This window comes from Pholis gunnellus, assembly GCF_910591455.1.
Source record: "Pholis gunnellus genome assembly, chromosome: 21".
Lineage (NCBI taxonomy): Eukaryota > Metazoa > Chordata > Actinopteri > Perciformes > Pholidae > Pholis > Pholis gunnellus.
Genome location: NC_136548.1, coordinates 10,695,636 through 10,708,676, shown reverse-complemented (window position 1 = coordinate 10,708,676; position 13,041 = coordinate 10,695,636). Strand labels below are relative to the sequence as shown.

The 13,041-nt window shown below is 41.3% G+C and overlaps 1 protein-coding gene across 1 annotated transcript in view; it reads right to left on the bottom strand.

Annotated features, from left to right (window-relative positions):
• Positions 1-13,041, bottom strand: part of LOC306713040 (protocadherin-15-like) — a gene marked incomplete at both ends in the record, with an annotated part of 117,010 nt that overhangs the window by 30,532 nt on the left and 73,437 nt on the right. The window contains 3 exons of the mRNA XM_079182578.1: positions 1,971-2,098; positions 3,896-4,036; positions 4,454-4,563. Of these exons, the coding sequence (XP_079038704.1) occupies positions 1,971-2,098; positions 3,896-4,036; positions 4,454-4,563 (379 nt within the window). The remainder of the gene's footprint in view (positions 1-1,970; positions 2,099-3,895; positions 4,037-4,453; positions 4,564-13,041) is intronic.

Below are 13,041 nucleotides of genomic sequence, written 5' to 3'. Positions count from 1 at the left end.
TAATTGTAGGAAGGGTAAAATTCTTCTTGTGCATTGATTGTGGTGGGAGAAGTGACAAACGTATTGGGGAGACACAAACTTAAGAATTGGTTTGAAGAACAGAAGTATCTTTGGAGGTACCCCGGGTCGGTTTGCCAGTGTGAAACTCATCTGCAGTCTGATCAATAGTTGTGTTCTGGCTTCCTCTGACGGACAATAAGACTAAACTCCTGCACGTACACTCTGAAGGCATGACAGCCCTGCATGAAGCAAGAAACACATAACAATCAAGCCTGGTATATACACACACACACACACACACAAAACTCATTAAGACAGCAGCACACATGCTTCAGACAGATGTGATGGAATTAGCTATACTTGAGTAAATCAACTGAGATTAAAAATGCTTCATTTCTCAAACTTTCTTTCCACCTCTTGTCTCACTCACTCTTTCATCTGAATGTTAGCAAATGTGCCGCAAGCATCCCTATCCATCTTTACGGCCACGCTCCCCCCACTCCATCTATTCATCCACCCATGAATCATGCATGTCTTCGCTGCTTTATTCTCTCCGGCCAGTTTGTCTCGCAGCGGGACGCCAGTCATCTTTATCTAACCATCAATCCTCTCTCTTCCTTCCAATCTCCAGATCTATTGACTCTCCCCCGTGGTGATCGAGACTACTAGCAGGCTATTAGTTTTCCCCGTCAGTCCGTTAAAGTATTTAAAGAGGTCAGAAGACTGTAGAGCAGGTTACTGTACACCAGCCTTGGAAAAATCAATATGCAAAACCACCAGCCTCGTTTGTGTGCAGCAGAGGAATAATAATCTGATATACCAGATTTAGAGAAAAGCACATTTTCTACGTTTGTGAAAGTGTGATTTTGAATATGTCTTTGTTGCATGCTCTCCCTCATTCTCTCGTCTTTCCTGTCACTCTCACTGTGTATGATCTAATGCAGCAGGAATATCTAAGAATGATCTTAAAAACTGTAGTAAAATATTAAAGCACATACTTTTCTGCCAGAGACCCTGTCTGAGTCTCTTGTGGCATCCAGGCTCATTAAAACATATTGCGACTTCTCAGATAGAGGCTGAGAGCTCTGTGACCCATTTTGGGTCCTAAAAGGCATTTTAATAATACGAGTGTCGCTTGAGTTGTTTACAGTGATATGAAATTCTCCGGAGTTTGGTAAAAAAAAAAGAGAAAGGGAAACAAAGAGATGTATGAATTCAGAGAGAGAGACAGAGGTAGATGTTGAGGAAGAGAGACAGAGAAACATTTTACCAGTTGATCCTGTTACTTGCTGGATTGAATATTATCTTCATTCAATTAAACAACACAAACACAAGCACACACATCTACACAAGCAGTGTAAGCGCTTTCATACTGGACAAAACTGAATTTGGGTGGTAGCTGTCAAGGCTACTTTTGTGTCCAAGTCATAATATTTTTAGATTCACATTCATGTTTCAAGCCAGAACTGGTTACACAAGAGGGGACAAGTCAAAGGGACTTCATGGAATACAAAGCAATCCACGCAACAATAAAACAAACAAAAGCCTTTACAGTTGTAAATGTAGAATATTTACAGCATTTGCTCTGACTTTGTCGCTCCCAACAAAAAAAACAAGCTCAGCAGAGCGGGGAGTGTGTGGACACCGACCCCACAGGTGGAGGTGGAGCTTTGGAAATACTCTGCAAACGGCAGTAGTGACGACCCAAGCAACAGCATAGCTTTCAGGTGAGCGCTGTTGCAGCAGGCAGGCAGCAGTGAGCAGAGCACTGACAGCTTAAGTACACCACCATGACTAAAAGACTTTGATGGATATATGTTGGAGCGAGAGGAGCGCGCCATGTGAATGAGGCGGTGACTCAAGTTGTGCTGCGCAGACTTTGCTTCATTAATTACATTCAATTGTTTCGAGTTCCTATATTTGATCAACCCCGTTATCTGCTGTATATGAACGTGTCTGTATGTCTGTACCTGTATTTGCAAGATGGAGGTGAACGTTTTAGCGTCTTCTGCGACCCCTCCAATGTAAAGAGATCGGGTAAAAACCGGCGGGTGGTCGTTCTCATCCTGGATGTCGATTACCACCTTAGCTGTGTTGGCTAAGACACACACACACGCACGCACGCACACACACACACACACACACACACACACACACACACACACACACACACACACACACACACACACACACACACACACACACACACACACACAAACAAAAACACACACAAAGTTTACACGTTGTGACACATTTTTGAATTTGGCATTACAAAAAGAAGAGCACATTTAGTATTTGGGACAAAAAGTAAACAATAGATTGCAAGAGATGAATTGGACAAACACAGTCATTGATGTAAATCGCCCATAACCAGTGTGTGACCCCTTGATTGACACTTAGGAACCCCCTGAAAGCCTCAACCGCTATATATATATATATAATAAAAATCTTTATTGGTCATGACCATTGACAATATTACAATATTATCACTTTCCAAGTCAAAAGTCTTAAAAAACTATGTCAATGCCAAGATTCAAAATCAAGTTTTGCATCAATTAATCTGTAAGAGGTATTTTGAAATACACACAAAAAACGGATTAAAAACTATTGTAATTCGATTCACATTCAGTCTTATCTGGCCAAAAACAAGGAGTTGTGAATCACACCCATGTAACACTGCAATACTATATAAATCAACCAAACTCTGTAAAATGGTGAATGATGTGCAAAGAACAAAGCAAAGAACAAAGTGTTACTCTCCGAAAGAAAAGAAAAAAACACATAAAAAACGTAAGCACGTAAACAAAAATGTAGATAAAAACAAGCAGATGCAAACATGAATCTGCTTATCTAGAGGAGCCATTGAGACACCAAACCAAAAGGCCTACTTACGATTCCAGCCTTCACTTGAATTAGAAAACCTGATTAACACGTTGTTAGAATCGTATTGATTTGTGCCTGATTAAAATGCGAGCTAAAAATAATTGAAAGAGATTTTCTAATGACTACAATGATTTGTAGTTTTAATCCCTGCAGTATGCTTCAATTCAAATAGTTGGATGAAATGACAATCGCATGTGGTAAACAATATAATTAAAGAGAAAAGGGGAAACCCGGGCAGCTGAGGATCAACTTAAAAGAATGCAGATATGTTTCGAAAATAAGGAAGAAAAAAATACCAGCAGAAAAAGGTGAGCGAGAAAAGACGGGAAATAAGAATGAGGGCAAAGAGCAGGGCAGAGTCATTCTGTGCCAATGTTTAAGTATCTTGGGGAAAGTTGTCGCTTTACAGATGCAATCCGCAATCTTCCAAACGGCACACCAGCTTCATTTGTTCACTTTCATCAGTGCAAACGTGTTTGATGCCTGAGAGATGAATTCTGAACAGGTACATAATTGAATATCGGCAAGACCTGTGAGGCACAAATTTAAAAGGAGGAGGAAAGGCAAGCATTTTAAAACGGCAACAGTGAAGACAACAATCTGGTGTAGCCTACGGGTTTAATAGACACCTGAGAGAGAGAGGAAGAGGCTCATTGAAAGGTAACAACAGCAGCAGAGGCCCAATATAACATGTCTTCCAAGACATAACTGTTTAGACAAGGTGAAGAGTTGAGGAGAACTTGTACAAGCAAAAAGTAGAGAGAGAATGAGAGCACGAGTGACGGAGTGGGAGAGAGAAATGTGCAAGAGAGAAGGCTAAAGCCTGTGGTAAGTTTATCGCGACAATGTCATGTAGTAGTTAACGCATTGTTATTTGTTTTAATCGTTTAGTGTACGTGTGTGTATAATTACAGGGGAAAAAGACAGTAAAATCTGCGGTGATGCAATCCTATGTGAAAAGTTAGTCCGGTAATCTTAAGAGGGGAGTTCATAAACATAAGCACGCACTTACTCTTAGAGGGAACTCGGACGTTCGAGGACCCCACTCTCATGGAGTCTGCTTCTACCTTCAGAACATAAGAGGAGTTGGCCTCATAGTCCAGGCGCTTGGCTGTAGAAATCACTCCTGTTGTTTCATTTAAGGCGAACACACCTGAGAGAGAGAGAGAATGACAGCAAGAGCCGGATGAAAGAAACAAGAGAGCAGAATAGAGGAGAGAGGTCAAAAAGGGAGGCAGAGGATTTTTTTTTTGACTTTCTTTAATAGCATGTAGTTCTAGAGAGTGAAAAGGAGGTGATCAAACAGGAGGATAAACAAGAAGCTTCAGCAAATAACAAGCACATTTATCTGAAACCTTTTAGTCCTAGCTGCTAAAGCTGCAAAGTTATGGCCACAAAAACATTCATGCCATCCATAAACTTCTAACTGACACATGCATGACCTTCACACACGCACACAACTTAATTGTATAAGTGAACCAACCACTTTATTGGCGCCACACACGAGAAGTGAATCCAGCCAACTCCACGACCGAGACCCACACGAGGCACTACTTCCAAGTACACTCACCTCCCCGGTTGCCTTCGATGATGGAGTAGATGATAGTTTGATTGACAGCAGCCGCCATGATGTTTCCCACCGGGGTTCCAACAGCAGCCTCCTCGCTCACTCGTGGAAACCTGGGAATGGATCAGTCAATCAATATCAACGGATATGAGAATGAATTATGTATATGTGTGTGGGCCCACTTGCTCTCAAGGATCAACTGCAATTCTGCAAGTTATATACAACTGAGAGATTCATCTGCCAAACACATCCGCATTTTTTACTTCATGCCGACAGCTCTCTGTACCTCGACTTCATCCAAAAGATAGTGCACGTAAACACTAGTGCATGTAAACACTAGTGTATGTAAACACTATCTTTTGGAGCTACTGAGCTACTTAGGCCATGGTTACACTTGTCTTTTCAATGCGACTCCTGGGATCAAATGCGCCAGAAGTCATCTGTGTCAACAGTAGAGTAGATAGACATAATTCAATTCCTATAAATTCTTCACAATTCAAGTCTCCCATTATTTTTGCTGCCTACTCTTCCTTCCTGCAGTATTCGTAAACCTGTTTTTTATGGAAGAATAGCCTCTAACAAAGCTGCGCTAATTTGGTGAGGAACACATTTTCCTTAACATTTTCCACAATAAGTTCCCCGTTATATTGTTATTTATTTTGAAGCAACAAAATCAGGAAATGTTGGGTTTTATCAGCGGTAAACTAAACAGGACTCAGACAGCAGGTCTCAGCTGTGCTCCAGCGCCAGTTATCCTCCTTTCTTCCCTTTGTTCTCCTAGGGAGAGGAACTCCCGTGTGAGGGGAAGATGATGGGAGCCCTACGTTTGATAAATTGTCCATATTGTGCCCACATGCTGACCACATCTGTCTCGAACTCAACGCGAGCCTGGCCACCTCGGCATGTGGTCTGGCTGATCGGATCCCAATGGGTGCCAGGACCGATCTGTGAGCGTACAGACTTGACAGTTAATGCATCCTGGAATGAACTGAGGCAATTGGCTGGCTGAAAGGTACTAAATCATTTCATAAATAGAGCATTAGCATTGGTAAAAAATACCTACAGTATTGTTTAAGTTGCAGCAACTGTCAATCTGTTAATTGTTCATTGCCAGAACATGGTGAATATAGCCCATCATCATTTCAAATAGCATTTAATATTGAGCTATAACATGCTGTTTACTGAGGAATTTTCTGTTGATCAACTAGCGGATTAAGTTATTGTTCTAAAACACACACACACAGTCCCCTGCATGGTCCTTTAAGGTTTTTATGGTGTACATTGTGTTTCGATAAATCTTGGTCTGATCCAGTACATTTGTAAACAGGGTGTCTGACAGGCCCTATTAGTGGCCGGAGCCAGGCAGTGAAATTACACCATCAAAAGCTTTCAGAGAGAGCCCAGGCACAGTCTTGTTATTGTCCACCTGCCCTCATTGCATGTGGTGGGCTGTTTTTCCCGCTTACAACCTTGACAGGTTTTCTCAGAATCTGGCAACTCTCAAATTTCCAGCAGATTTCGCTCCATTAAATAAACCCAGTACAGTCATTAGGCCAACCGTCACAGCTGGCTAAACATTATAACATGGGCTACCAACTGGCTAAGCTATCGAGTAATCACTACGTGATGAATGGGACTGACTGGGGAGCTACAGGGGGGGGGGAGAGAGAGAGAGAGACAGAGAGAGAGAGCGAGTGGGTGGGTGTTTGTGTAGATGTTAACTTCCTGAAGGCCCTTTTCACAGCAGACAAACATGCGCCACATTGAAGTCTGTCGATAAAGAATATTCTTGATATTGTAAATATACTTTTGTTTTAAACTGACACCGACATTAATGAATTAAATAAAGAGAATGTTCTCATTCTCATGCTTAGTTAGTATGTATACTATACTATAGTAATAGTTCAAATTATACAGAAAGGGACTACGATCATTTTGGCACTTCCGGTTCCCTTGTCCCAAAGTCACACATTTTAATTGAATGAACTTTTGGTTAGACAACTGAGCGTTCGTGGTTAACTCAAGCTTAAGCAATTTTAACATTTTCTTCTACAACATGAAATGCGTCAGTATATATCAGGGATTTTGAAGCTTTTATGTGTCTTGAAAAGGGCAGTTGCTAACAAGTGAGACAACAAAATGCCATCAAGCCAACAAGAAAGCCTTCACATCCTCGTTGTGTACACTCTCGGTCATGTGACCGTGGTTCAGGTCGTATATAGCCTGACGTTAGCTTTTGAATTCTAATCCAAAATCCAATGGAAAAGTGACATTGGCTTTTTGTCAAGGGAACCAGTGTGATGCTAACTTCAGTGGTGGGCCTACAAAATACATCATCCATGCAGCACTCTGTCGGATTCAAGAGCAGAAGCTTTATGAACTCACCCAACATGTAAATGAGTTTCTACGTACATTCATACGTTCACTGTCCGTCAATAAATGTGCCCGCGTTCTGTAGTAATAACATCAAATTATTTTATTCCTCTCCTCTCAAAATATTTTTTTTCTCTCTACCTCTCTTACATCTTGTTTTCCTCTTTCTCTCCAATCCTCCTACTTGTTCCCTACTAAAATTAAAATGTCCCTCCACTACACTGATGTCAACCTACATCTCTCCTTCTGCATCCATATCTCCTCTTTCCTCCATCTTCCCCTCCTCCCTCTCTTTCCCTCAGGCTGCTGCTTCCAGCCAACATCCCAGCAGACCTCAGCTACAATTGTTATCCATTCCTCCATCCTTCCCTCGCAACAATGGCTGTTTGACAGAGGTGAAGGAGCACAATTGAGAGTATGCCCACACACACACACACACACACACACACACACACACACACACACACACACACACACACACACACACACACACACACACACACCCGTAAGCCGATACACTTGCCTACCATACAATACAGTGATACCAAAGCACGCAACAACTGGATGGGTCAAAACGTAAAAATGCACACAAGTCTCCATTCACATGTATAGTGCATTGCCTAATACAGATAAACAGACACACCTGCACACACACAGCTCATTATCAAGCCCTTATCTCCCCTCATGTGCTCTCTAATCATTGCTGTCCTAACTACAGCAAGCTGGGCTGATGCTGATAACAGAAACACACACACACACACACACGCGCACAAACGTGTACTGCTTTACTTGTGGGGACGTTGTATTAGCTTTCATTCATTCCCTGGAGGCTTACTCAAACAGTAATGCAATAATTCAGACAAGAACCCTGAAAGAAACTCTGTGGTCTTCACCGTAAAATGAAATATTTAACTTCTGGTGACTTTTTGAGACATTGTGAAGAGATTTTTGTCTACACATCATGATTGATGAATAGCACGCGTACACACACACACACACACACACACACAGAAGCACATAATCAAACTGAATGTAGGCTATAGGACATAAACCTTAACAGAGCTGTGAGAGTGTTCAGTGTTTCAGCAGTGTCAAGGGAAAGACAGAATTATGAGGATAGTGATAGATGTTGGCAATGATACCCTCCCCTCCCATCCCCTGTGTGTCTTTCTCTTATAGCCACTGCCATTTGTTCATCTCACTCATTGTTCTCACGCTTTTTAGCTTGTCTCTTTCAGATATGTACGATGCATCTTCTTCCCTTCTTGTCATTAGTCTTTCCCTTCCAGCTCTGCTTCTTTTTTTATTTCCCCGTCTGTCTACTGAAAGTCTGGTTCTGCCAATTTCTTTTAAATTATTTGTCTGCGTCTCTGTGTCCACACCAAATTACATTATCCTCTGTACCAAGCAGTGCGTTGGTTCTATCGGATTCTGGCAGTGCATTCTCACGGTAGCTGGTTTTTTTCACCACATGACAGTCACGTTTGATCTACTGTATGACGTACTGTACTCGGCGTGGGAGGCCATGCCAGGAAGATAGGAACGCAAACTAAAGTAGGTCAAGTCTTATTAGCCAACATCTAAGCTGTTTGTATGCTGTATAATTTGATTAACCTTGGAGGTAGCATTAACACACACGATATGTTTTAGTCACCAAAATGTGCAACACACTTTACAGTTTGATCCAACACATTCTCAGGAAAAGTGTACCTCATTGGTTGGTTATATAGAACCAGAATCTGACAACTCATGGATCCACATCACGGCGCTTTCCTACTAGCCTTTTATATGGACTTTCTCTGGTACATCTTTCTAACTTATGTCACCAATTTGGAGTGTATGTACTGTATATCTTCCATAGACAGTTTCTCTTCTCTTCACTCAACTGCGTTGATGCCATCAAGGTCGGACCTTTTAAGTCTGGTAGGCAAAAGTCTGATATCCACTAAGACCGCTGAGCTCTTCTGATTGGAATAAGTTAAAATAACAAACAGCGGTCAGCGGCCTGAGCTAGCAGCACATGAAGACCAACCGAAAATGACAACACACTGTTCATCCCCTTCCCTCCCTTCCCAGAGGATTACTAATTGACTGTAGGAATTAGTATGAGGAGACTGTTGAGTGAGGGGACTTAACTGCCTGCAGTAATAACCTTTAAGTACTGGCTGGAGTTGGTTACGTCTTCTCCTGCTGTGGCCATTTTTCAGCAGTGAAAGGCAATTTTCAGTTCACATGTTGTATTTTCAAGAGCTTGGAGAGGCATGCTGGTGGAAATCCCAACAGTTTTCTGATAAGGCAGGTGTTGCAATTTTACAACATCAGACTCTTTCAAAATTAGGTTTTCCAAACTGTTGCTTTTGGTCTGTTGGGAACATCAGCTCAGAAGGCCGTAGTTAAAATGTTGAGGTAGTGCGCCAAAATTGGTGATTCGTTTACAGATGCCAGGGCATGTAACTACTCAATTTTCACTCTGTTTATTATTTCTGCTCAGCAGTGTTTGAATAATCAAAATTCATTTTCTGTACCTTCTGGCACTCTCCTTCTCTCTCTAAACCCACATTGCTCCCCATGCTGCTGCACTGGTTCACACACGACATTCTCAATTTGTGTCACTCTTTCTTTCCGTCAATCCCTCTCTCAGAGATTCAGACTGATGTAAGGACCAACCTGATTCTCTCTTTTTCTCTGTTCAGCCATCAAGTGTCTCAGCTATTTTTTTCCTCTCTTCATGGCCCTCTTCTCACCTTTTTGCTTTACAGTCTTGTCGTAATTGTCAACCGACAGTCAAATTGGTTAGCATCTCTCAAACAGTCGGAACTTGAGTGGAGCACTGTTGACGCACTAATACATAAAACATATGTGAAACAGAGCAGGGAGAGAAAAAGAACCAGCAGTATATACAAGGGCTTTTGAGAAAAGGAGGGACTCAAGAGGGAAGGTGATGAATAGAGACGAAGAAACACGATACAAGAGCAAAAAAAGAAGAAGAGAAAAGGGTGAAATTATACAGTGAAAGATAATGAAGAAAGAGAATATGTTTGTGTAGATTTGAGTGTTTGAGTTAAAATGCCAATCTAAAAAACAAAAGGTGGTGTTGAGTCTGTGTGCAAATACGCTGCGAGGAGAAAATGCATCGAACAAAAACTTCTGTAATAATATGCCTGTATGTGTGTGAGTGTGTCTGTGGACTGAAGCATCTCCCCCTCACAGTCACAACCACGCTCACGTGCACTGACGTGTGCGGTAACATTAGATTTGGAACTAGAGACTCAAGTCCAATAAAAAAAAAAAAGCTGGCTTTTGCATTTCTGTTGAATTGATCATATTGGAAAGAATAACGGACTCCCCACATTGAGGTTGAAAGCTTTATCCAACTGAATTCAAATGGTAATTAATACGTGTGAGAAAAGATGACGATTCTGACACCATAGTGTTGTGCACCAAGCCACGTGCGGGTGCACTTTGCTGAAACTTTACATGCTGCAAGAGGAAAAAGGGAATGATTTCTGTCATTTTAGTAAAGTCTTGATAAAAATATGTGAGAGAGTTTTCTCATTTGATGCCTCTATCTTCAGGATAACAAAGGCAATGTTACTTACAGGCAAAAATTATTCAAATGAGAGCTTTTGATCCAGACCCGGCTTTAATTAATCCACCTGTGAGTGCTGGCGTGTGTCCTTTTGTACCTTGAGAAGTTTCACTCAAACATTGGTTGGTGCGAGTGTGGCTGTAATTTCTCGTCTGTGTGTGTGAGAGCGAGAGAGTGAAGAGACATCAGGAGAGGGGTCATGATTTCTGCCCGTTATCAATAAAACCAAGTCTATTCTTGGAACCGCCCCATCAATCATCCTGGAGCAATTTCTTATCTGGCGCTTGACAGCCCACGTAAGAGTAAAAAACTAATTACTAAAAGCATATTGAAAACATGTTTAAAAAAAAGAGATAATTACTTAAATAGATACTGTTAATTAAGAGATACTCAAAAAGGACTGGTTTGACATTGACAAGTCATGAGTTTAACTAAACTCTGGGCTTTATTCTCCAGCCTTTATTCTGAGTCAGCAACAAACACTCGCCATAATAGGTTTAGCTGTATGTTAGCTGTCGCGTTAGCGTTCATGTAAAGCAAATATGAAAGAACTGACCGGGCTGATAAAATGAGTCATTTAAAAAGCTGCCAACTTTTTGTTCAGAAGCTGCCGTCTCTAGTCTTTTGTATCCCTCTTGAAAAGATCGTTATGTAATCAATTGCCAAAATGCCTGAGAAGAAAGAAACGGTCTGACTTTGTGATTTTACAGAAGGTGCATTTCAACTTTTTTTTCTTTGATCTGTTGGTTTAGAAATGTGGGTGTCAAAGCCACATAACCCGTTTCTACAGTTGTTAGAGAGAGTAGTCGGCTAACCGGGAGGAGATGAGGAAGGCTAAATCTGCCCAACTGCGCTAACCCTCCTCTTTCAACTTTTCAAGTTCCACATGCGACCCTCTGGCATCGCTTGAGGGTCACGCAGACCTGCAGAAAACCATGCATGATGCATTCAGGCTATAACTCTATTTCTCAACCCTGACAGTGGAGGTTTTGTTATTTTTCACAACCATACAAGATGCTGCCATCTTCAGATGGTTGATCTGACAGAGGGAGAGAGATTGAGCGGTCCACCTGCTACCATTCCTTTATGTTATCTATGCTATACATGGTAGTTATTTTTCAATTAGTTTGAACTGTAGCTGCTTTCTTTGATTTTTCAATTGTATGCATTACGTTTTTTTATGCTTTCATTGGCTGAAATTAGCCTTTCAATGATTCACTGAATGACTACTGACATGTTAGTCCATCAAGCTCGTGGAATATTCCATCTGTCCATCTATGTCTCAGCGCTTCTCGATTCCAGTCTTTACCTGCTTGTCTACTTGTTTGTTTCAATCTGCTTCAATATGTCAGCCTGTCAGCTCATCTGCCACTTTAAAGACTTGTCTTGCCTATGTGTAGATCTGTCTGTGTGGGCATGTGTCTGCCTCACTGCTTGTCTATCAACTACACCTGTTTTTTCTCTCGTTTCTTCTCACCTCAGACTTCTACTATAGTTTCCCTCCCTCTTTAGCTTTCCTTTCTCCCTCTCTTTTCTTTTCACTTTCACTTTTCACATGTTCACTCCACATCTCAGAACTGCTTCTCTCCACTATCCTCTCCCAACATATTCCTCTATCTGTCCTTCTTTCTCTTTTTTTTCACCCCCCCCCCCCCCCCCCCCCCCCCTCACCATCTCTTTCCCGCTGCCTCCCAGCTGCAATCTTATAAATAACAACGCAATGGTTGTTTGGCATTTGTTGCCACAGTCGTAATATCGCCAGGAGCACTCTATGTGCACTTGCCTGTTTGTACGCACAAACAAAACAAGGTAACCTTCAACTGTATCATTTATAGACATGTACTGGATTTACAGAGCCGCACATCGGATGAGCTTGTTTTGACGCGCATTAAGGGCGGACGCGTTTACCTCAGAGTTAAAGTGTGAACGGGCCTCTTGAATTTTATTCCCAATGGTAAAAGTGAATTAGAAATATAGTGGATGCAACATGCAGATGACATTATAAACAGACAGCAAAACAGGAAGGAAGCAACAAAAGAGGTAGAGGTGAGAAGAACAATACCAAAAGAGAAACCTTGTCTGGAAAATGACATATATCTGAGAGTGGTATCATTTTAGATCACCGTTCATATAGCTGTAACTCATTTTCTTTCACAAATGCATGTCAAGTTAATGTGTGTATTGTCCATTATCACATACAGTCTCAATGGACTTTACTGGCTCACAAGAACAGTTCCTGAACTGGCTAAAACTCTCTACAAGTCTACGAGTGTATCTTATGACTTGGTAACAGTCAACAATCCTCGTGGAGGGAAATCCAAAGACTTAATCAGAGTTGTTGTTTTTTTGTTTCGCAGAACAGGAGCATCAAAAAGGGGCAAACATAAAAAAGAGGAATAAATGTTTGAACTGTCGTCTAAAGGAGAATACTTGTTATGAGCACTTTGAATTCACTTTGTGTTTAACTAAAACATAAGTGAACGATGCTATACATATCAAGATTGACTGATGCATTGATTTATTGATTGGTGTTTCAGAAAAGCCAGACTAAAATTTGTGTGACTTCAAATGCTGGGCACAAATCTGAAAATGTACAATAGCAATTTCACACATTTTTTCCAAACCTTCA